Source organism: Bombina bombina, chromosome 4 (genome assembly GCF_027579735.1).
Source record: "Bombina bombina isolate aBomBom1 chromosome 4, aBomBom1.pri, whole genome shotgun sequence".
In the NCBI taxonomy this organism is placed as follows: Eukaryota; Metazoa; Chordata; class Amphibia; order Anura; family Bombinatoridae; genus Bombina; species Bombina bombina.
This window is the reverse complement of record NC_069502.1, coordinates 978,416,222-978,440,996: the sequence shown is the minus strand read 5'-3', so window position 1 is coordinate 978,440,996 and position 24,775 is coordinate 978,416,222. Positions and strand designations below refer to the sequence as shown.

The 24,775-nt window shown below is 39.6% G+C and overlaps 1 protein-coding gene across 1 annotated transcript in view; it reads right to left on the bottom strand.

Annotated features, from left to right (window-relative positions):
- The window catches only part of CFAP36 (cilia and flagella associated protein 36), a 413,629-nt gene extending 390,887 nt beyond the window's left edge, over positions 1-22,742 (bottom strand). Inside the window, exon 1 of the mRNA XM_053712018.1 lies at positions 22,539-22,742. Within this exon, the coding sequence (XP_053567993.1) occupies positions 22,539-22,641 (103 nt within the window). The 5' untranslated portion in view covers positions 22,642-22,742. The remainder of the gene's footprint in view (positions 1-22,538) is intronic.
- Between the last annotated feature and the right edge of the window lie 2,033 nt (positions 22,743-24,775).

Genomic DNA, 24,775 nt, shown 5'->3' with positions numbered 1-24,775 from the left:
CAATGTCTATCTACCTGTCAACCGCGATCCCCGCCGCAATCCCTAATAAAGTATTTAACCCCTAAACCGCCGCTCCCGGCCCCGCTGCCATCTACATTAACTACCCCCTAATGTGATCCCCCTACACCGTCGCCAACAATATTAAACTACCCCCTAAATTGAGCCCCTTACACCGCCGACATCTACCTTACCTACCCCCTAATGTGAGCTCCTACCTTGCCGCCATCTATTTTAAAATTATTAACCCCTAATTTAATCCCCCTACCCCGCCGCCACCTATGTTAAATTAATTAACCCCTAATCTAATCCCCCTACCACGCCGCAACCTATATTAAATTATTTAACCCCTAAAATACTAAACTATCCCTACCACTAAACCCAAGTCTAACCCTACAAATAGCCCTGAAAATGGCTTTTTGCGTGGCATTACCCCAAAGTTAACTGCTCTATTGCCAGCCCTTAAAAGGGCTTTTTGCTGGGCATGCCCCAAAGAATTCAGCTCTTTTACCAGCCCTTAAAAGGGCTTTTGGTGGGGCTTTGTCACAAAGTAAACTGCTCTTTTACATCTAATCCAAATCCCCCTACACCGGCCCTACCTATAATAAATGTATTACCCCCTAATCTAATCCCCCTACACCGGCCCTACCTATAATAAATGTATTACCCCCTAATTTAATCCCCCTACACCGCCGCCAGCTATATTAACCCTAATTATATTAGGGTTAATATAGTTATTATATTATATAGATTAACTATATTAACCCTAATTATATTAGGGTTAATATCGTTATTAGAGTATCTAAGTATTAAGTATAATAACCCTATCTAACTCTAACTTTCCTAACTAAACTCTTATTAAAATAAATATAATATAAATATTATTAATGAAAATATTCCTATTTAAATCTAAATACTTACCTATAAAATAAACCCTAAGATAGTTACAATGTAATTAATAATTACATTGTAGCTATTTTAGGGTTTATATTTATTTTACAGGTAACTTGGTATTTATTTTAACTAGGTACAATAGCTATTAAATAGTTAATAACTATTTAATAGCTACCTAGTTAAAGTAATTACCAATTTACCAGTAAAATAAATCCTAAACTAAGTTACAAATACAGCTACACTATCAATAAATTAAATAAACTACAAATATCTAAACTAAAATAATCTAAAATAATCTAAAATAAATTACAAAAAACAAACAAACACTAATTTACAAAAAATAATAAAAAATATTACAAGATTTTTGAGCTAATTACACCTATTCTAAAGCCCCCTAATAAAATAATAAAGCCCCCCAAAATAAAAAAAATTCCCTGCCCTATTCTAAATTAAAAAAGTTTAAAGCTCTTTTACCTTACCAGCCCTTAAAAGGGCTTTTTGCGGGGCATGCCACAAAGAATTCAGCTCTTTTGCCTGTAAAGATAAACACAATACCACCCCCCAACATTACAACCCACCACCCACATACCCCTATTCTAAACCCACCCAAACCCCCCTTAAATAAACCTAACACTACCCACCTGAAGATCTCCCTACCTTGTATTCACCCAGCCGGGCAGAACTCTTCATCCGATCCGGGCGATGTCTTCAATCAAGCTGCAGAGAGTCTTCTTCCATCCGGTGATGTCTTCAAGCAAAGCGGCATCTTCAATCTTCATTCTTCGCTCCTCCTCCGCGTAGCATCCATCCCGGCCGACGACTGAACGACGAATGAGGTACCTTTAAATGACGTCATCCAAGATGGCGTCCGTCGAATTCCGATTGGCTGATAGGATTCTATCAGCCAATCGGAATTAAGGTAGAAAAATCTGATTGGCTGATTGAATTAGGTGTTAGGTGTTCGGAATTGTTTGCGCATGCGCTACATGTGAACGAGCATGGATTGTCAATGACGATTTGTTAGGGAACGCATGCGCAGTTTGATCGCGTTACGTGTGCAAAAAGGGGCTGGACACCACGGGGTATGAGCTAGAATTCGTTAAGGGCAATGTCAATCAAATTAGATACGAGGGACAAGATGGCGGGCGGAGGAAGAAAGTAAGCGAAGTAGGTTTATAAATCCTTAGATTATGGTTTTAGTCTTAAATTATAAAAAAAATGATGAATTAAACTAACGTTTATTTTAGGTAATTAACAAGATGAGGAAGAGTGGTGAACGTGACTTGACATTCACTTTAAACAAGACAGGAATAAACACACACACTATGATCCACATGCCCTCACTCTAATAGTCTCTCACAATATTTCACTTTAATACTGTCTCACTTTAACCCACTTTAAGGATCCTAGTGAAGTAATGGTATTTCCTCCGTTTGTCAGCACATTGTGAGGGGATCTACGGCTTATCCCATCAGCCCTCATACCCAGGACATGACTCGCAACTGAGGCAGTGTGTTCAGGGTTTAAACATAGCCCAGGCGGTCATGTGATTGCTGTCATAGCAAATCAAAGCAATCACAAGGTTACTGTATCCATAACCGTAACATTGGAAGTTCAGTTATGCCTCTCTTGATCTCTCAGTGTTTTAGAGAGAGTTGAGAGAGGCAGAGCTGTTGCTACATTGTGGGATTTTTGTATGTGTGTATGAGACACTTCAATTCAGAACCAGAAAAACCCCAGCTCAAACAACGAGCGGAAAGATGGCACAGCCATTACAACAGTGCTCGGATGCCAACCCGAACACCACATGGAGACCGTCGACAAGGCCGTAGACCTAGAGATCTAGCTAAAGGCCCAACATAGACTCAAGGCAGAGCCAGCAACTCTCCAGATGGACAGAACAACCCAGAGAGCGTGCCTCTCTCTGAAATAGGTTAACCCGTCTGTCCCAACCTCCTGAAGACAGGAGAAGCCCTAAGATAGGCACCACTCTTAAAAAAGGATATAAGCCCCCCGACACAGGGGGCGGAAAGACAGAGCCCCTGCCCCAGGACACAGCCAGAAGCTGGACCGAGAGAAAAAAATCTCTAATGCCCTGATCTGGAAGGAATCCCCTGAAGATTTTAACTTGCTAGCACCAGACAAGGTGCCAAAGCTGCAGTGGGTTTTTCTAGCAGAGCAGCAAAGCCATCACACTAGATCAGCAAGCCGACCAAGGGAAACCGACCAATAGGCGAAGGCAAGACGAAGGGGCATCGGCACCCAGAAAAACCTGCCAAATTCAATGGTACTCATTTATCGACCTCGGAAGGAAGAAGGGCTGAGTCAGCCCTGCCGTGATCTGAACCTATGACCTTGGATCTTTTAAACAAACTTCTTTGCAGTCAGGGCATTTACCAACTGAGCTACCTCATCAACCAGAACCAGTTCAACTAGCCCAACCATAAGACACAGCCCAAGTTTCCTGGAACTGGGGAACCCCATACCAGCTCTACATCCTAACAGTCCGGTACAACCCGCAATGGGCTCCACAAAGAAAGCGCCGAGTGAGAACCTCAGCCACCAGAAGAACCAGTAAGGAGTAAGGAGGTCTGATCCCCCAAAGGGAGAACCCGGAAACAGAAATTCCCCGTCTGATATAAAAACCAGACCCCCGGGAGATAACCATACAATGTCCATAGTAAAATGTACAACAAGAAAAATGTGCAAGTCCCGCCAAAAGACGAGACCACCCCTTGCCAGAGTCCAACGCTCCAAGGAGCTAAGGAAGCAAAGACCGAAACAAGGTCACTAGAGAACAAGGGGATACCTCGAAGACAAAGTCGCTCGAACAAAGGCTAGTCTCCACATCACCCCCCCTAAAATCAGAGGAGAAGATTAAGGATGCGGAGCATCCCCCAGCTCCTGGGAAGAAACCCTAAACTGAGCTCGAGAAGACCACACTGCTCATGTCCCTACAAAGGAACCAACTCCAAAAGGGAACCAGGTCCCCGAGGAACGGACAAAGTCCGAAAGGTCTCAAGAAGAGAACAATAGCAGGAACAAGTCCAAGGACAATTCCAGGGCTTGAAAAGGCCGAACCACCCAAAAGGCGGTAAGGAGGCACTAAACACCCAATCCCCCCAAGAGAGGAAAGAAACTCTAGCCCCCGATGAAATCGGAGCAAAAGGAGTGACGCAGGGGAACTCCACTGACCCGGTCAATAAGATTGAAGGCTGAATAAGGACTGACACAATCTTTCCTGCCATACGGATCCTTTTAGAGAGCTTAGCTGAACTTAGAAAGAAAAACAAGAAACACACAAATGATAATTGTGAGCACTCAGCACCCCACCGGACCAGCCAGGCAGAACAGGCGCCACGTGTCGGATAAGCCACAGGACAGAAGAAGATCTGAATCCCAGCAGGACCAGCCGCAGCTGTGGTCATAACTGTCAAGCTGACTAAATCCTCCCTCAGAGGGGAAGGTAAAACAGACAAACATACGACTAACGTGTCCTTTAACAAAACTTCCAAAGAAGCAACCATAGAGAATCGATCCCAGAAGTTGCCAAAGGAAACACATAATCAAAAATAAAAAGGCATTCTAACCAGATGAAAGAAAATATAAGGCAACCCGTAGGATAACGCCCAGGAAGAAAAAACAGAATTTATGTTTACCTGATAAATTACTTTCTCCAACGGTGTGTCCGGTCCACGGCGTCATCCTTACTTGTGGGATATTCTCTTCCCCAACAGGAAATGGCAAAGAGCCCAGCAAAGCTGGTCACATGATCCCTCCTAGGCTCCGCCTTCCCCAGTCATTCGACCGACGTAAAGGAGGAATATTTGCATAGGAGAAATCATATGATACCGTGGTGACTGTAGTTAGAGAAAATAAATCATCAGACCTGATTAAAAAACCAGGGCGGGCCGTGGACCGGACACACCCTTGGAGAAAGTAATTTAATCAGGTAAACATAAATTCTGTTTTCTCCAACATAGGTGTGTCCGGTCCACGGCGTCATCCTTACTTGTGGGAACCAATACCAAAGCTTTAGGACACGGATGATGGGAGGGAGCAAATCAGGTCACCTAGATGGAAGGCACCACGGCTTGCAAAACCTTTCTCCCAAAAATAGCCTCAGAAGAAGCAAAAGTATCAAATTTGTAAAATTTGGTAAAAGTGTGCAGTGAAGACCAAGTCGCTGCCTTACATATCTGATCAACAGAAGCCTCGTTCTTGAAGGCCCATGTGGAAGCCACGGCCCTAGTGGAATGAGCTGTGATTCTTTCAGGAGGCTGCCGTCCGGCAGTCTCATAAGCCAATCTGATGATGCTTTTAAGCCAAAAAGAGAGAGAGGTAGAAGTTGCCTTTTGACCTCTCCTCTTACCAGAATAAACAACAAACAAGGAAGATGTTTGTCTGAAATCCTTTGTAGCCTCTAAATAGAATTTTAGAGCACGAACTACATCCAAATTGTGCAACAAACGTTCCTTCTTTGAAACTGGATTCGGACACAAAGAAGGCACGACTATCTCCTGGTTAATATTTTTGTTAGAAACAACTTTCGGAAGAAAAACAGGTTTAGTACGCAAAACCACCTTATCTGCATGGAACACCAGATAAGGAGGAGAACACTGCAGAGCAGATAACTCTGAAACTCTTCTAGCAGAAGAAATTGCAACCAAAAACAAAACTTTCCAAGATAACTTGATATCAACGGAATGTAGGGGTTCAAACGGAACCCCCTGAAGAACTGAAAGAACTAAATTGAGACTCCAAGGAGGAGTCAAAGGTTTGTAAACAGGCTTGATTCTAACCAGAGCCTGAACAAAAGCTTGAACATCTGGCACAGCCGCCAGCTTTTTGTGAAGTAAAACAGATAAAGCAGAAATCTGTCCCTTCAAAGAACTTGCAGATAATCCTTTCTCCAAACCTTCTTGAAGAAAGGATAGAATATTAGGAATTTTTATCTTGTTCCATGGGAATCCTTTAGATTCACACCAACAGATATATTTTTTCCATATTTTATGGTAGATTTTTCTAGTTACAGGCTTTCTAGCCTGAACAAGAGTATCAATGACAGAATCTGAGAACCCTCGCTTTGATAAAATCAAGCGTTCAATCTCCAAGCAGTCAGTTGGAGTGAGGCCAGATTCGGATGTTCGAACGGACCTTGAACAAGAAGGTCCTGTCTCAAAGGTAGCTTCCACGGTGGAGCCGATGACATATTCACCAGATCTGCATACCAAGTCCTGCGTGGCCCCGCAGGAGCTATCAAGATCACCGATACCCTCTCCTGCTTGATCCTGGCTACCAGCCTGGGAATGAGAGGAAACGGTGGGAACACATAAGCTAGGTTGAAGCTCCAAGGTGCTACTAGTGCATCCACTAGAGTCGCCTTGGGATCCCTGGATCTGGACCCGTAGCAAGGAACCTTGAAGTTCTGACGAGACGCCATCAGATCCATGTCTGGAATGCCCCACAATTGAATTATTTGGGCAAAGATTTCCGGATGGAGTTCCCACTCCCCCGGATGAAATGTCTGACGACTCAGAAAATCCGCTTCCCAATTTTCCACTCCTGGGATGTGGATTGCAGACAAGTGGCAGGAGTGAGTCTCCGCCCATTGAATTATTTTGGTCACTTCTTCCATTGCCAGGGAACTCCTTGTTCCCCCCTGATGGTTGATATACGCAACAGTCGTCATGTTGTCTGATTGAAACCGTATGAATTTGGCCTTTGCTAGCTGAGGCCAAGCCTTGAGAGCATTGAATATCGCTCTCAGTTCCAGAATATTTATCGGGAGAAGAGATTCTTCCCGAGACCAAAGACCCTGAGCTTTCAGGGGTTCCCAGACCGCGCCCCAGCCCACCAGACTGGCGTCGGTCGTGACAATGACCCACTCTGGTCTGCGGAAGCTCATCCCTTGTGACAGGTTGTCCAGGGTCAGCCACCAACGGAGTGAATCTCTGGTCCTCTGATCTACTTGCATCGTCGGAGACAAGTCTGTATAATCCCCATTCCACTGACTGAGCATGCACAGTTGTACTGGTCTTAGATGAATTCGCGCAAAAGGAACTATGTCCATTGCCGCGACCATCAAACCTATTACTTCCATGCACTGTGCTATGGAAGGAAGAAGAACAGAATGAAGTACTTGACAAGAGCTTAGAAGTTTTGATTTTCTGGCCTCTGTCAGAAAAATCCTCATTTCTAAGGAGTCTATTATTGTTCCCAAGAAGGGAACTCTTGTTGACGGAGATAGAGAACTTTTTTCTACGTTCACTTTCCACCCGTGAGATCTGAGAAAGGCCAGGACAATGTCCGTATGAGCCTTTGCCTGTGGTAGAGACGACGCTTGAATCAGTATGTCGTCCAAGTAAGGTACTACTGCAATGCCCCTTGGTCTTAGCACCGCTAGAAGGGACCCTAGTACCTTTGTGAAAATTCTTGGAGCAGTGGCTAATCCGAATGGAAGTGCCACAAACTGGTAATGCTTGTCCAGAAAGGCGAACCTTAGGAACCGATGATGTTCCTTGTGGATAGGAATATGTAGATACGCATCCTTTAAATCCACCGTGGTCATGAATTGACCTTCCTGGATGGTAGGAAGAATTGTCCGAATGGTTTCCATTTTGAACGATGGAACCTTGAGAAATTTGTTTAGGATCTTGAGATCTAAGATTGGTCTGAATGTTCCCTCTTCTTTGGGAACTATGAACAGATTGGAGTAGAACCCCATCCCTTGTTCTCCTAATGGAACAGGATGAATCACTCCCATTTTTAACAGGTCTTCTACACAATGTAAGAATGCCTGTCTTTTTATGTGGTCTGAAGACAATCGAGACCTGTGGAACCTTCCCCTTGGGGGTAGCTCCTTGAATTCCAGAAGATAACCTTGGGAGACTATTTCTAGCGCCCAAGGATCCAGAACATCTCTTGCCCAAGCCTGAGCGAAGAGAGAAAGTCTGCCCCCCACCAGATCCGGTCGCGGATCGGGGGCCAACATCTCATGCTGTCTTGGTAGCAGTGGCAGGTTTCTTGGCCTGCTTACCTTTGTTCCAGCCTTGCATTGGCCTCCAGGCTGGCTTGGTTTGAGAAGTATTACCCTCTTGCTTAGAGGATGTAGAACTTGAGGCTGGTCCGTTTCTGCGAAAGGGACGAAAATTTGGTTTATTTTTAGCCTTAAAAGACCTATCCTGAGGAAGGGCGTGGCCCTTACCCCCAGTGATATCTGAAATAATCTCTTTCAAGTCAGGGCCAAACAGCGTTTTCCCCTTGAAAGGTATGTTAAGCAATTTGTTCTTGGAGGACGCATCCGCTGACCAAGACTTTAGCCAAAGCGCTCTGCGCGCCACAATAGCAAACCCTGAATTTTTCGCCGCTAATCTAGCTAATTGCAAAGTGGCGTCTAAGGTAAAAGAGTTAGCCAACTTAAGTGCTTGAACTCTGCCCATAACCTCCTCATAAGAGGATGCTTGATTGAGCGACTTTTCTAGTTCCTCGAACCAGAAACACGCTGCTGTAGTGACAGGAACAATGCATGAAATTGGTTGTAGAAGGTAACCTTGCTGAACAAACATCTTTTTAAGCAAACCCTCTAATCTTTTGTCCATAGAATCTTTAAAAGCACAACTATCTTCTATAGGGATAGTGGTGCGTTTGTTTAGAGTAGAAACCGCCCCCTCGACCTTGGGGACTGTCTGCCATAAGTCCTTCCTGGGGTCGACCATAGGAAATAATTTCTTAAATATAGGGGGAGGGACAAAAGGTATGCCGGGCCTTTCCCATTCTTTATTTACAATGTCCGCCACCCGCTTGGGTATAGGAAAAGCTTCTGGGGGCACCGGGACCTCTAGGAACCTGTCCATTTTACATAATTTCTCTGGAATGACCAAATTGTCACAATCATCCAGAGTAGATAACACCTCCTTAAGCAGAGCGCGGAGATGCTCCAATTTAAATTTAAATGTAATAACATCAGGTTCAGCTTGTTGAGAAATTTTTCCTGAATCTGAAATTTCTCCCTCAGACAAAACCTCCCTAGCCCCTTCAGACTGGTGTAAGGGCATGTCAGAACCATTATCATCAGCGTCCTCATGCTCTTCAGTATCTAAAACAGAGCAGTCGCGCTTTCGCTGATAAGTGGGCATTTTGGCTAAAATGTTTTTAATAGAATTATCCATTACAGCCGTTAATTGTTGCATAGTAAGGAGGATTGGGGAACTAGATGTACTAGGGGCCTCCTGAGTGGGCAAGACTGGTGTAGACATAGAAGGGGATGATGCAGTACCATGCTTACTCCCCTCACTTAAGGAATCGTTTTGGGCAACATTATTATCAGTGGTATCATTGTCCCTACTTTGTTTGTCACATTTATCACATATATTTAAATGGATAGGAACCTTGGCTTCCGAACATACAGAACATCGTCTATCTGATAGTTCAGACATGTTAATAGGCATAAACTTGGTAACAAAGCACAAAAAAAGTTTTAAAATAAAACCGTTACTGTCTCTTTAAATTTTAAACTGAACACACTTTTTTACTGAATATATGCAAAAGTATGAAGGAAATGTTCAAAATTCACCAAAATTTCACCACAGTGTCATAAAGCCTTAAAAGTATTGCACACCAAATTTGAAAGCTTTAACTCTTAAAATAACGGAACCGGAGCCGTTTTTACATTTAACCCCTAAACAGTCCCTGGTATCTGCTTTGCTGAGACCCAACCAAGCCCAGAGGGGAATACGATACCAAATGACGCCTTCAATAAGCTTTTTCAGTGGATCTGAGCTCCTCACACATGCATCTGCATGCCTTCAAAAACAACTGCGCATTAGTGGCGCGAAAATGAGGCTCTGCCTATGACTAGAAAAGGCCCCCAGTGAAAAAGGTGTCCAATACAGTGCCTGTCCGTTTTTTTAACAATTTGCCAAGATTAAAATAACTCTCCTAAGTTATAAACCATTAAACATGCTTATATAGTAATCGTTTTGGCCCAGAAAAATGTCTACCAGTCTTTAAAGCCCTTGTGAAGCCCTTGTATTCTTATATTGAAAATTAAGAAAATGGCTTACCGGATCCCATAGGGAAAATGACAGCTTCCAGCATTACCAAGTCTTGTTAGAAATGTGTCATATCTCAAGCAGCCAAAGTCTGCTCACTGTTTCCCCCAACTGAAGTTAATTCCTCTCAACAGTCCTGTGTGGAAACAGCCATCGATTTTAGTAACGGTTGCTAAAATCATTTTCCTCTTACAAACAGAAATCTTCATCTCTTTTCTGTTTCAGAGTAAATAGTACATACCAGCACTATTTTAAAATAACAAACTCTTGATAGAAGAATAAAACTACATTTAAACACCAAAAAACTCTGAGCCATCTCCGTGGAGATGTTGCCTGTGCAACGGCAAAGAGAATGACTGGGGAAGGCGGAGCCTAGGAGGGATCATGTGACCAGCTTTGCTGGGCTCTTTGCCATTTCCTGTTGGGGAAGAGAATATCCCACAAGCAAGGATGACGCCGTGGACCGGACACACCTATGTTGGAGAAAAAGCATACCCGCAGGACCAGCCAAACAGAACCCTGATCTTCCAACAAAAAACTGGGAAGGACCTCAATAAGCAGACAGTTTGGAGATTACGTCATCCCCTTATGTCTAATGAGGTGAGCCATTCGAAGTAGAATACTGCGGATTCCCGTATCCGTTAAGGATAGGATCCTCCAATAACTCATAAACGTGTCTGAGTAAAACGCGAAGATGCGCTATTCTGTAATGACAGGCACAACACTCAAGAACAGCTGCACCTGCAGGGAGCTGTATAGGCCCACCCAAGGCCGGTTAGACCCAGGACAAAAATTGGGCACGAGCACAAATAAACACCTGGACTTTGCAAACGCATAATCGCCAAAAATATGTGAAAGCAAAAACGAGCTGCAACCTATGGGGAGGGGGGGGGAGAGAAACAAGCCGCCCTGTAAGGAGGGATAAACATAATCTCGGTTACCCGCATGTGTAGTAGTCGGGAGTGGTAGGGAACTCACTTCTCGAAGGACAGAATCCCCAGAGGCGATGGCTCAACAAACCCCTGATTCCCTGAGGCCGAGGAACAGCGTGCTCTAATACGGCATATCGACCATAACTGATTGACCTATGTCAACGGGGCCAATTTGCATTCTTCGAAGAATCTGAATCTAAATTTGAACAGACTCAGCATCAGAATACCCCATAACTAGATAGAGAATTAAATAATATGGACTAAAGAAAAAACGTAAACGGCACCTGATACCCACAAAGGCTGGGGCACTCACCACCTCCTAGAACCAGACATTAGCAGACTCTAATTTTTCAGTCGCCACCAGGTCAGGAATGCGGAAATGGAAGACCAGAACGTAAACACGTCCAGTCACAAGGTGAACCGTACAGTCCAAAAAGCGTGCCCAACCCTAAGGTTGCGTCACTACCAAAGGCCTTTATGTTCTAGCCAAAAGCCCAGTTTACACTACACATAAGCAGATTGAATCACATAACAAACATGATTAAAAAAAACCCTGTTCAATAATCCCCCTCGATTCCAAGATACCAATGGAGCCTCACTGAGGCCCTATAAATATACTTAAAGGGACAGTCAACACCAGAATTTTTGTTGTTTAAAAATAAAGATAATCCCTTTATTACCCATTCCCCAGTTTTGCATAACCAACACAGTTAGAATAATACACGTTTTACCTCTGTAATTATCTTGCATCTAAGCTTCTGCTGACTGCCCCCTTATTTCAGTTCTTTTGACAGACATGCAGTTTAGCCAATCAGTGCTTACTCCTAGGTCACTTTACGTGCATGAGCTCAATGTTATCTATATGAAACATGTGAACTAATGCCCTCTAGTGGTCAAAATGTATTCAGATTAGAGGCAGTCTTCAAGGTCTTAGAAATTAGCATATGAACCTCCTAGTTTTAGCTTTCAACTGAGAATACCAAGAGAACAAAGCAAAAATGGTGATAAAAGTAAATTGGGAAGTTGTTTAAAATTGCATGCCCTATTTAAAACATGAAAGGTTTTTTTGGACTTGACTGTCCCTTTAAGTCCCGCAAGATAGTTCCTTACGGGAAACAAAAAGTTACAGTACATTCTTATGAAGTAAAATGAAACGATCTTACCGGAATCTACACCGTGGAACAGGAACACAGCCCTCCAAGTGTGTCAAATAGTAGCAGCACCTCCGCCATGGACTTGAGAGAAGAAAGCAAACAGCGAAGCGAAGTTCGACAACGCCGATCCTAATGGAGCCGTTAATAAAAGTCGGGATGGTTTCGCATAAAGACTCTTCCTGCATCTCTGGACTCAAACTTTCATCCAGGTCCTCACTGAGAGACCGATAGGATTACTTAAAGCTCCCGTCCCATGTCGAAGAGTACTACCCTCCATAAGAGACAAAACAAACTTCTGACACTTCTCTGCAAACCTCCTGGGACGAAAGGCAAAGAATGACTGGGGGATGAGGGAAGTGGGAGTATTTAAGCTTTTGGCTGGGGTGTCTTTGCCTCCTCCTGGTGGCCAGGTTCTTATTTCCCAAAAGTAATGAATGCAGCTGTGGACTCTTTCCATTTAGGAAGAAAAGCTCAGTTATATCACAGTGTGATATAAATTGGCAAATTAGGGCTTTCCATACAGTACCACAAAGATAATATTCCAGTTTTTTTCCTACCCGGTGGTAAAAAAAATTTTTTTTTGCTAAGTTAAAACATTGTTGGTTAATGCAGAGGTCCAAACTATCAAGCACCTTGCAGGATAGTCTAATTGGGGCCTCTGCCCTGTCACAGCATGTCTCAGGTATATTTATGTGTATTTAGTATAGCATGGGGTTAAAAACAAAAATGCAGACATGGCTTACTTTTGTAACAAATGATGCAGGCATATGGATATATTTTTTAATTTTAAATTGGTTGTTAAAAAAAATATATGGCCATGGAGAAGCTTACTTTTTCTCTAAATATATATTTAGTATTAATATATGCTCAAAAAAATACCTGGCTCCGAGATTTTAAACATATTTGTCGAGCACTGCCTTAAAAGTATTTTTTTTTTCTTTTCCATCTAAAACAGGGTAGGCCAACTTCCCAACCATCGGGGGCTGCAGACCAATATTTTAGAAGCCTTAAGGGTCACAAATACATTTATGGCTATTAAATAAACAAATAATATATTTCCTAAAAATGTCTAGTAGCACAGGGCCAGGTTTAGGTAAGTTTACAGAGTACCCTCTTTTCTAAATTAGAGGATTTGCTAAAATTGGAACAATCGCCATTGAAGGGATATAGATTTCTTAACTAAATACAAAGACAAAAAACAAATACCTAGAGGCCTTAGAATTTTTAAAAACGATGCAGATCTACTAGAAAAATGGCATAACATCCTAAATGATTGTTCGTTCAGTCTAATTGAGCTCCTGATTAAACACAGACAAAAACTATTAGACGAGGTTGGTAAAGAGAGATAGTTCAGAAAGATCTAGAGACTATGCAAGACCACAAAAATTATGCCAAATTAAATGCCCAAACGATCAAGGCATCTGATAATTACCAAAATAAAGTCATTAAGATTAAACAAGGGAAAATGAAAAGGGATGGAGGACTATGAGAAAGGGGAGGTATATTTCTTTAATAGGAAAAAAAACAAACAAAGCAAATGAGTGGACAGTAGTCCAACATAAGAATAAAAATAAGAACTCCCACAATAAGAATAATCACCACAATTCCAATATGAGTGCCGCCACCAATCAAAGTTATCAGTCATACAGACACAACAACCCACAGAATCAGAATTATGATAACAGCCATAATCATATGTATATGAATTCTCGTCACAATGGCAAACCACAGACACAACATGTCCCTTTTTATGCCAATCCCAATGATATACTCATAAGCAATAGATTTCAGGTATTGCAGAAAGATGAACAAAATAGGGAATCCTATAATACTCTGAATCAGCACCATCAGTAACATCAGTACCCTGTAAGGTCAGAATCACATCATCATCCCAATAAGAGATTTGAATCTCAAAGGAGAGATGATGTTCCCTCTACCTCAAATGAGTCTTTTTTAGGGGAACACCAGTTGGCACCCCCGTGGAGACGGAATTACGATCAGTCCAAAACAATGAAAAAAAAGACCACTTCCAAATGGGGAAGAAGAGGTAGAGGGAACACCATCAAAAAAGAAAAACTTCAAAAGTTAAGAGGGAAATTTCAATCTCTCTTCCCATACACTTACGGATGATGAGGAGAGAATATTGGGTCGGGATTATTGTTCTGTCCCCCCAATTCCCATAGTTTATTTGACCTTTTTGTAGACCTGAATAGGCACACAAGAAAATAATCTTTACAAAAATATTTTTCCTCTAAAAACATGAGAAAGAAAAAACTTGAGGGTACACAAATTTTGTTGGATTCCAACAAATCAACATCACCTATTGTATACTACCTTGATTCAGAGAGAGTCATGATCTTTTCGAGGCTAGTATACATACTCATCTTAAATTACCATCAACTTTTAATCTTCCAAAATCAGAGGTCTCATATGTTGACTTATTTCAGCAAATGATGATGAGAGAATTTGAAGGAATACCTTCAAAAGCATTTGGGAAACGAAAATTATGGCCCAACGAACAACATGCTTTAGAAAGGATAATGAAAGATAGTAATTTGGTCATCCGCCAGGCCGATAAAGGCGGCGGAATTGTACTTCAAGATTACAAAGACTATGTTGCTGAGGCAGTTAGAATATTATGGGATAAAAAGTTCTACCCTAGGCTCAATGCGGATCCCACTGAACAATTTTGCAAATTACTTGGAGAGATCTTGGAGGATGGTGGTAGAAGGGGGATTCTTACCAAAAAAAAAAAAAAAAAAAAAAGATACCTGATGCCTGACCATCCCATCATACCCTTCTACTACCATCTCCGTAAGATCTACAAGGATAGCACCAAATCCCCTGGAAGACCTATTATTGCGTGCATCAACAGTGTCACGGACAGGATCTCTGAATATATAGATTTATATCTTCAAAAATACGTTATCCACCTGCCATCTTATATCCGTGACACTGCTGATCTCCTCAATAAACTAAATACATTTAGCCTCAATGGCACTTATTTATGGCTCACCTGCGATGTTGGAGCTTTATACTCCAACATCCCACATGATATTGGGGTGAAAGTCATTCAATCCTTCCTAAGTGAGGATATGTATATGCCATCATCACATAAGTAATTTTTTATCACTATAATAGAATTCATTCTTAAACATAACTATTTTCAGTTCCTAGATGAATTTTATTTGCAGGTCAGAGGTACGGCCATGGGCACCAGGTTCATGCCCAGCTTCGCCAACCTGTATATGGGGGCTTTTGAGGAACATTACATCTATGGTTCCAGCTGGGCGTAGAACCTGGTATTCTATGGCCCAGTACATAGACAACCTGCTATTCATCTTGGATGGAACATCACAGGAAGCTGAATTTTTTGTCAAACATCTAAACGATAATGAGATGGGTCTGACATATACATCCAATATTCAACCTCAGCAAATAGAATTTCTAGATATCTCTTTACATTGTGGGTCTGGAGGCGAGATTTGTACTTCAACTTTTTTCAAGAAAGTAGATAGCAATAACTTCCTACACTTTACAAGTAATCACTTGAAAAGTTAGAAAACAAATATCCCATTTAGTCAATTCAATAGGATTAGGAGAAATGGTGGCACTCTAGAAACCGACGATGAACAATCTCCTAATTTTAGTAGAGAGATTTTTGGCAAAGGGATATCCCCTTCCTCATTAAAAGGAGCCAAGAAAGAGCTAGATATTTAGATAGGACCACAATACTTAAAGGTAAAATAAGAAATATGACCCTCAATAAAGAATTTGAAAATACCCCTCAACCCAGGTTCATAACTCAGTATAGTTCTAATCATAGAGCCATCAGGAAATCCTTAGTTAAACATTGGCACATCTTACAGAAAGACCCTGTTCTTAAACAGATTTTAGAAGATCAACCACGTATGACCTTTAGGAGGGCCTCTACTCTCAAACAGAAATTTGCACTTAGCAAGATAGTAATGTCTAAAAAAGTAGGAGTTAAAAAGTTGTCACCAAGAAATCCATCTGTAGGAATCTATAGATGTGGCCATCCGAGATGATCAATGTGCAAATACATTACACCCAAAACAGTGACTGTAACTGCAAGTACCTCTGGAGAGGTGTTTAAGATCAAAAGTCAGATCACTTGTAACATCTTTTGTGGTGTATGCATTATCATGCAAATGTGGTCTACAATATTTAGGACGCACGACTCACAAACAAAGTACGTACCAGATGGAGCGAGCATTTGGGTAACATCAAAAAGAAGTCCCTTCTCCACAGTGTCCCTAGACATTATGTACAGACACACTTTGGAGAACCTTGTAGTTTCCACATTACACCATCACATCAATATAATAGGTATACCAAATTAAGACAAAGAGAAACTTTTTGGATATACAAGTTTCAAACTATTTATCCCAAAGGTCTTAATGAGGTGATAGACTCCGCCGCTTTTAACTGAGAGTATTATTTGTTCTATATACTTTAAGATGAATGACTATTTTTTATTGTACACTAATGTTTATTAGTGTATATTTCATCCCTTTATATCATTCTTTTGAGCATACTATACAAAAAAGCTTGTATACCTGTAGGTATATGTCAAGTAATTATCCAGCACAACCCTCAATACATCTAGATCCTATAGTGGAATCAACTAACTATTTTGTTTATAACTCCCTATATTAGATATAATCTTGGAGGTCCCCATAACAATATTCTCACATAAGTATGCCAATTTCCACACTAACCCTAACTTTATTGTTGCTTATTATAATCTTAGAATTCCCTAAATTAATACCACTATAGTATCCTTTTAACATTATATACACACATGGGCTTCACGAATATACACATTCACCAAAAATTTCCCACCCTAGTTTCATACATTATGGTATTCCCACGTATACTTTATTTTATGACATCCTCTCTTTAAATCAGTCACATTTAGGGTGATTTAACACCACAGTATTTATCACAATAAATGCCCCACACTAATTTAGAATTATATATTGAGAACTTTATACGACGTAGTCCCATACTTTTTGTGCATTAGTAGATGTTAGACCACACACTTATGTTATATAATTTACACTTATTTATGTCACAATCATGAGAGCGATTTATTAGTATTGCCATTTTACACTTTGAATCTATGCTTATGGCTTGACTACATAGGACAAATATCATCATCCTCATACTACATAAGATTAATGGTTTTGATTATTTCCATCATTTCAAATTACTATTTTATTCCCATTAGTTATTGTATATGCTACTGGTATCCAAGTTTCCTTAGCACTACGGTGGATATGTCATTAATATATTCATGACCTAATGGACTTCATAAATTGGAGCATCATGACAGATATAGTATTATATCCATTATTTATCCATTAACATTACTAATTATTCAATAGATTGATTGCAGCCTGCACATATTAATATACACTTTTTATGTTTATCATCACACCCATCACTTAGAGCAGCGGTCGCCAACCAGTGGTCCATGGACCACTGGGGGTCCATGAGAATATGTTGGTGGTCCTTGACACCATCAAGCAGGAATTAATCTCTTCTGATGGTGTCACCCCTGTCGTGCCACAACTCCCTACAGTGCCTGGCTGGACATCAGTGAAAACTGACAGAGGAGGAGTTAAATTACAATCTCCCTACGCACATTGCATAGTACTGTGCAACTTGTATAGCTAGATTGTATTTTTAACTCCTCCCGCCCAGCGCACTGTTCAAAGGAAGATGATTCCATTATAAAGCCAGCAGAGGTTGGTATAGTCTTGGCTTGAAATAGTGGAATTAAAGTATATAAAAAAAGAAAATCTTAAAAAAAATGTATTTTTCTATTTCTCATATTTTATTTATTTTCTACCCTTTACCTGTCTCTTTGAAGTAGTTTTCCTAATTCCTTCAGATGGACTTACATCACTGTCTGTCTTCCTCCCCTCCATCTTCTTTTTATTTTATTATTAAAAAAAAATAAAATTATTTTTTGTTCTAATAATTTTCCCGCGCACAAAGCCATTCCACCTGAATTCCAGTAATTGCCACACAGTAGATCAGCCATATCCCACCAGTATTATAGTAATTGCCAGTAACATCAGTCCATATTGAGAGCTTTCTGATATAAACTTAATTCATGACTCCAATGTCTGTCCATGATCATAAGTAGTTTTGAATAATTCCTAACTGGGGAGATGACTTGAAAGTCTTGTGTTTTTATTAAACATAATTCTTTTTTCCCCCCACTTTCTGCCTCTCTGTTTCCAGCTCAAAAGTTGGCACTCACCCTTCATCTGTCATTTAGAAGTATTCTCTCAGTTCTGTCATTCAGTTAGTTAATCCCAAAAAATAATTCTTAAAAGTGTGTAAATATATACATAATGTAAACTTAGCTATGGTTATACTAGTTATGTACAGTATGTGTGTATCATGTATTTATATATATATATATATATATATATATATATATATATATATATATATATATATATATATATATATATATATATATACACACACACACATTATACAGGTTTGTACCTTTTTTTTAAAAAATAAAAATCATGTTAGTGGTCCACGGGATTCAAAATTGTGAGTTTAGTGGTCCCTGAGGCCTGAAAGGTTGGCGACCCCTGACTTAGAGCATCTATTTTCATACCACAATTATAACTACTGCCAATATCTGTTAGTTTAATATAGATCCAACATTAGGTTTGTGTATGTATGTTTGGCTTTATTCCCAATTTATGTCAGGAATTTAGAACCCTCACCTCACATTCACGATTAACACTTAGGTTACATCTTAGGATGACAAACAGCTTAAGAGCGTGTATTCAGAAAGACAGAGACTCTTTAGTAAATATTTCACGTCACTCCTTTAAATATAAGCTCTTTCTTAAATATCCCCATTATTATGGTAAATAGAAGTCCCCTTGCTATCCAATCATAGCGTCACGTGTGGGAGGGCTTATGGAAGTAGAGCAATGAGCGTCTCACATTTACATCAGTGCTCCTGATCTGACGTACCTATGGGGACGCCATCTGGCACCTCCCCCATAGCTTGTATGACTACGTCTATAGTCACATGACCAATCGCTCTATAGTCACCTATTATCCTGTTCCTACTATTGGAAATTGACAAAATACTTTTCTTACAGACCAGACAATTGGCCATTCATTTAATGATGATAATCCCCGCCTCACTTTCATGCCTACTACTGATGATAATCATTAGCAAAAAAACAAATTGTTTTTATGTTAATATACATATGTACCAAATAAACAGGTATGAAAAGATAAAAAATTCTTAATAATTTAGATTGTTTTGTTTGATGATGATTTTATAATACTCCTAAGGAGCAGGATTTATGTGTTGTATCTTTAATAAACATATACATTTTAATATATTACACACATAGTTTTAAACCAAATTATAGAGATCATATAGTTATATATAAGGTTTAGAATTTTAATCATTAAGGTAATGAAATATACACTTTAAAACGAAGGGTTAAGCTGTTGGGAACCTACCCCTGAAGGGGCGGTCCCCAGGTGTATGTATTTTTCCACATGATTGTTAGGTAAGGTTGGTGTTTTTAAAGGCTATTAATTGTTTGTACTTTTTGCCTGATGAAACTTGTTGCATATTTAAGGAGGGCTATCCACATACCCTACTTTATGGTTCCTATTTTTATTTGTGTATGATTTTAAATAAATCTTTTTATATATACTGGAACCTTTTGCTGTTTGCCTACGATTCACCACTTACCAATCACTCCTATTGGGAGCTGTAAGCTGTGGACTATCCCCTACTCCCAGCCCTTGTGGCTCCAGAGCTCCAGCTTTCCTGATCCAGTGTTCTTGCTCTTGCCGTGGGGGTCTAAGTAAGCTGGGTTGCTGCTAAACACCCAACCTGCACCTGATAGCACTGTCTGAGTGCTCCACAAAAATGTGAGTACCCCAATTTGGGGACTTTAGGTTGATTAACCTGTTCTTTACTGGTACACACAAGTGCCTCTCCTTTTTCCTCACTTCTCCTGAGAGTTTCTATACTGGAGTATATTCTATTGAATAGCCTAAGTAAACACAGCCAGCAAAAGAGATTACACTCTCAGTGGGGGGCATGATAGTTAAGTAATAAAATTATAATTTTCCATTGTTCTCTCTAAGTATTGCGCTTTGGTTTTCTAGACAAATATAAGATAAGGAAGCAAGTGTGTGTACACAAAGTGATAACATAATAAGATCTGATATTACCTGAAGCTCAGCCCATTGTAATAGGCTGTGGTTTAAAATCACAAAACCAGCTACTTCATATACACAAATAAACCGAAAAATGCAATTTCTCTTAAATTGTATACTCTGCAGCTGGTATAACAAGTCATTGAAAATACATTCATATAAAAACAATTTTACAGTGTACTGTCCCTTTAAGAGCTGACCATTTTTGGTGCAGAACCTGGGTTATGCTTGCTTATTGGTTTGCTAAATGTAGCCACCAATAAGCAAGCCCTATCCAAGGTGCTGAACCTAAAACAGGCTCCTAAGCTTTAAATTCCTGCTTTTTAAATAAAGATAGCAAGAGAACAAAGAGAAATTTATAGTAGGGGTAAACTAGAAAGTTGCTTAAAACTGCATGCTCTATCTGAATCCTGAAAGAAAAAATGAGGGTTTAAGATTGTGAGTCGGGTGGCGTTGTGAAGTAGCCAAGTGAGGGCAGATTAATGCTTTGAAATATAAAAAAAAATGTTATTTATAAATGTTACTTTAGCTATCCAACGCATAAATTAACTGCATAATTTAACATAACTTGATTTAAAATGATGGTAAACTTTCCCCTTTGTATAAACAGATCTGGAATGTTAGCAATTTTTTAGATGGAGCTTAATTGATCAGTTGTAATGGAGATAAGTTAAAGCCTATTTTTTAAAGAGACATTCCGGTCAAAATGTAAATGCACATAGATGAGTTAAATCATTGAATAGAAACATATTTGCAATATACGTGTATTGGCAAAATTGCTTCTAGTAAACGCTATCACTGTTTTATTAATATTTTTCTCTGCACGTGCATGTGAAGCACAGCTAGATCTTCTCAGTGCACCAGCATTTTAAATACTGCAGCTGCTCAGAGAACCAGTGGGGGCTAATATGTCAGCAATTAAGAAATTGAGTCATTACCAGATGGTACAAGCACCTTAGGATTTGAATTTCATTGCTACATTAAAAAGTAAGTTATAGCGTATCATTACAACTGATGAGTTAAACTCCATCTAAAAATATCGGATCTGTTTATACAAGGGAAATGTTTACCATCAATTTAATGATAATGTGTGCAACAAACACTGGATAAGTTAATATTTGGCAATTTTAGCCAGGTGGTCAGAATAATCAGCTAGGTGGTGTGCCCACTAAATAGGTCCTGGGGAGAACACTGATTCACCTAATCCTTGGGGATCAGTTATGCAAAAGCAATGCATTTCACGAGTGCTTTAATATATGATGATCAGCTTTACTTTTTTATAGCAAAAAAAAAAAATATGAATAGGTTTAATTTGAGGAAAAAAGCACAACACACAAATATACAGTACGTGCAAATACCGATATTTGTGTGTTTCACTTTAAAAATACATCCAGCGCTGGGCTACATCTGACAAAGAAATCACAATGCCTGAAATAATACACATGCATATAATATACTGTATATGATTGAAAACATTAGGTTTAAAGGGGCACAAAGGTCCTGACACAAATCCATAATGAAAATATATCACCTGCTCAAAAAACAGACATTCCCCTTCTGAAAAGAGACAAAGGTACTACTGACTCCAGAGTTTACCACTGTCCCCTAAATGCACACTCATGTGAATTATGGTCATAGGGACCCTGGATTTGCTGGGTGCAGGCCTCCATCCAGTAGCTGCAATTTGCAGGGGTGTGTATTAAGAAAGCAAAGGAAAAAAAGCTACGGCCATGGTTTGTTTAGTACTTTTTAAGATATGTTAGCAGTTTTTGTTTCCTCAATATAGTTTCATTATGTGTGATTTTATGTCCATTTAATATCCCTTTTACCAGTATTATTACTTCTTTTTCTAAGGGATCTAAAAACAACTTATAAAGGCACCTTTTAACAGCAAAAGTACCAAACAATTCAGAATATTTAATATTTCTTTAAATCTCTACCATAGTGCTAAGTGTTAAGCACACACGTAGAACATTTTCTGTATTATTAAATCATTTGCCACAGTACATATTTTGACTATATTATGCACACACTCTTTAATTGCCAAACCGCAGTGTGACGTTCTATTACTAATCCATATAATATACGTCATGCAAGTATTCCTGTCAAGCTCTAATTTAGTGCAAGGAATCTACTGTCTACTTTGTTTACCTTTATTTCCTCCTTTACGTTAACGCTCCCAATGTAACCCTAACATGATTCCTGTCACGTCTCAGCTCATTAAAAACGCTCTATGCTCCCAACCCCATTGTTTTTACCTGAGCATTTTTGCTCCACAAAGTCCATCACTGGCGTCATCCAAATAGGACCGCTCATAAAGCCCAGAATACTTTCAAGTACCCATTCAGCATCATCAGCCATTGGGGTAATTTCTCACAAGCAGTACCACCCCCTGACAGTGATATCACACACTAAGTACACGGATCAAAATTGCGGGATCAGCAACGAGCACTGCCACTCAGAGGTTGGAACTAGGGATGACGCGTCAAGAATCGGGATCGCGCAAGGCACTGATTGGAAGCGTTGCTATAGCAACGACGTTACTACGAAGTAGACATTCTCAAGGCCTAGTTTTTCTGTAAAACTGATCTGCTTAGCATCGCTGAGCGCAGTTAGGTTAAAGTAAAACAAGAAAGTAAATGCTGTAATTTGCTGCAGCAGTTTCCTATTGGAATATTGCATGTTCATATCTATGAAGGAGTTAAACTCATAGTTCTGAATGCAAGCGACTGCAATATTATGTTATTATGCCCATTTAACATACTGTAACTCAATAAAACTAAATACATTTTCACATTTATGAAATGTTTTTAATAAACTGAGATGACTTCGGCCTCCCAACTGTCCTATTTAAGAGGGATAGTCCCTGATTTTGAGCTCAGTCCTGCTGAGACAGCCATATTTTCCACTTTATCCCCACATGTTTAACACCCAAGACAAACAGGATTACTAGAGACCATCCTGGAGTATTTTGCTGATCATCAAACTATGTCATTTCAACATCATCAAGTTTGTGAAGTCAAAAGTCATGAACAGATTACCTTATTGATTTAATTTACAAGCATGAACAGCCAGTGAATGACTCTAGTCATCTCATTTAAATATTTTGGCCTGTGGGCATACTTCATGATGGCTTCTGATGACTAGTCTGGAGTAATCGATTAATTCATTATGACTCCAGGAACATCATCATCTTTTTTTTGACTATGGCATTGGTACCTGTTAGGGGTAATTTCCAAGGACAAAAAAAAAATCCAGGGACATACAACAAAATCCAGGAACTGTCCCTGAAAATCAGGGACTGTTGGCAACTATGACCATGATCTATAAAATCACTCTGGGGAAAAAAAAAAAGATTTACAGATTTACCATATCCAACACATAAGGGAATGATTCTCTAAATATTAAAGCTAATGCAAAATGTATTATTATTATTATTTAAAATTGTGTTATGAGAATTCTTCACAGGATAGCCTAAAGGCAAAATTTTACCTTGATAACTGTGTATCTTGCTACATTAAGCCACCAATCAGCAAGCGCTACCCAGGTTCTGAACCAAAAATGGGCCGGCTCCTATGCTTACATTCCTGCTTTTTTAAATAAAGATAACAAGATAATGAAGAAACATGTATAATAAGAGTAAATTAGAAAGTTGCTTAAAGTGAAGGTAAAGTTTTGTTAACTAGCAATCGTATTTATGTTCCTTTTACTAACTCCAATCCAGTCGCTAGGTTTGTTTTGTTTTTTAAAAAAATATTTATTTTTGTATATTTTTAACTTTAGTTTTCTTACCGTTCCCTGCAGATTCTCCTCCCATCCTCCATTTCCTGGTTTATGGTACTGTGACGTATAGAGCGGTGCCACCCGCTCTATATGTGTCTAGTAAGCTCGTGCACATCGAGCATGGAGTAACTGCGCATGCGCATAATGAGTTCCTATGCTGTCCCAACTGTGCCAACAAAGTGAAGTTTATACTGCGCATGCGCTAAACGTGGACGCGCGTGCTTGACAAATGCGATGTGGAAGATGTTACGCATGCGCATATAGACCCATCGTATTATGACGTAAATTGACGGCCGCCTAACGGCCAAAGAATCAATTGGATGGCAGAACAACGTGATTGTTGTTTATAAAAAAAAAAAAAAAAAGAATTGTACGGGTTGATTTTCGGAAAGCCGAATACATGAGAGCAATAGAAGATATCTCCGGTAATATAAATATTTGAAAAATTTGATGAATGAAAGTTATATTTATTTTGCTTGATATCTGTAATTAATTATAATAGAGCGTTTCACTTTACCTTCACTTTAAAATTGCATGCTCTATCTGAATCATGAAAGAAAAAAATTGGGGTTTGTGTCCCTTTAATATGGATATGTCACATTAACTTGATATAGATAAATATAATTATAAAAAATAGATTTCATAAAATTCATTTTCTTTGTAATTTTTAATACAAGACCAACTACAAATGGAAAACAGATTGAGTACAATA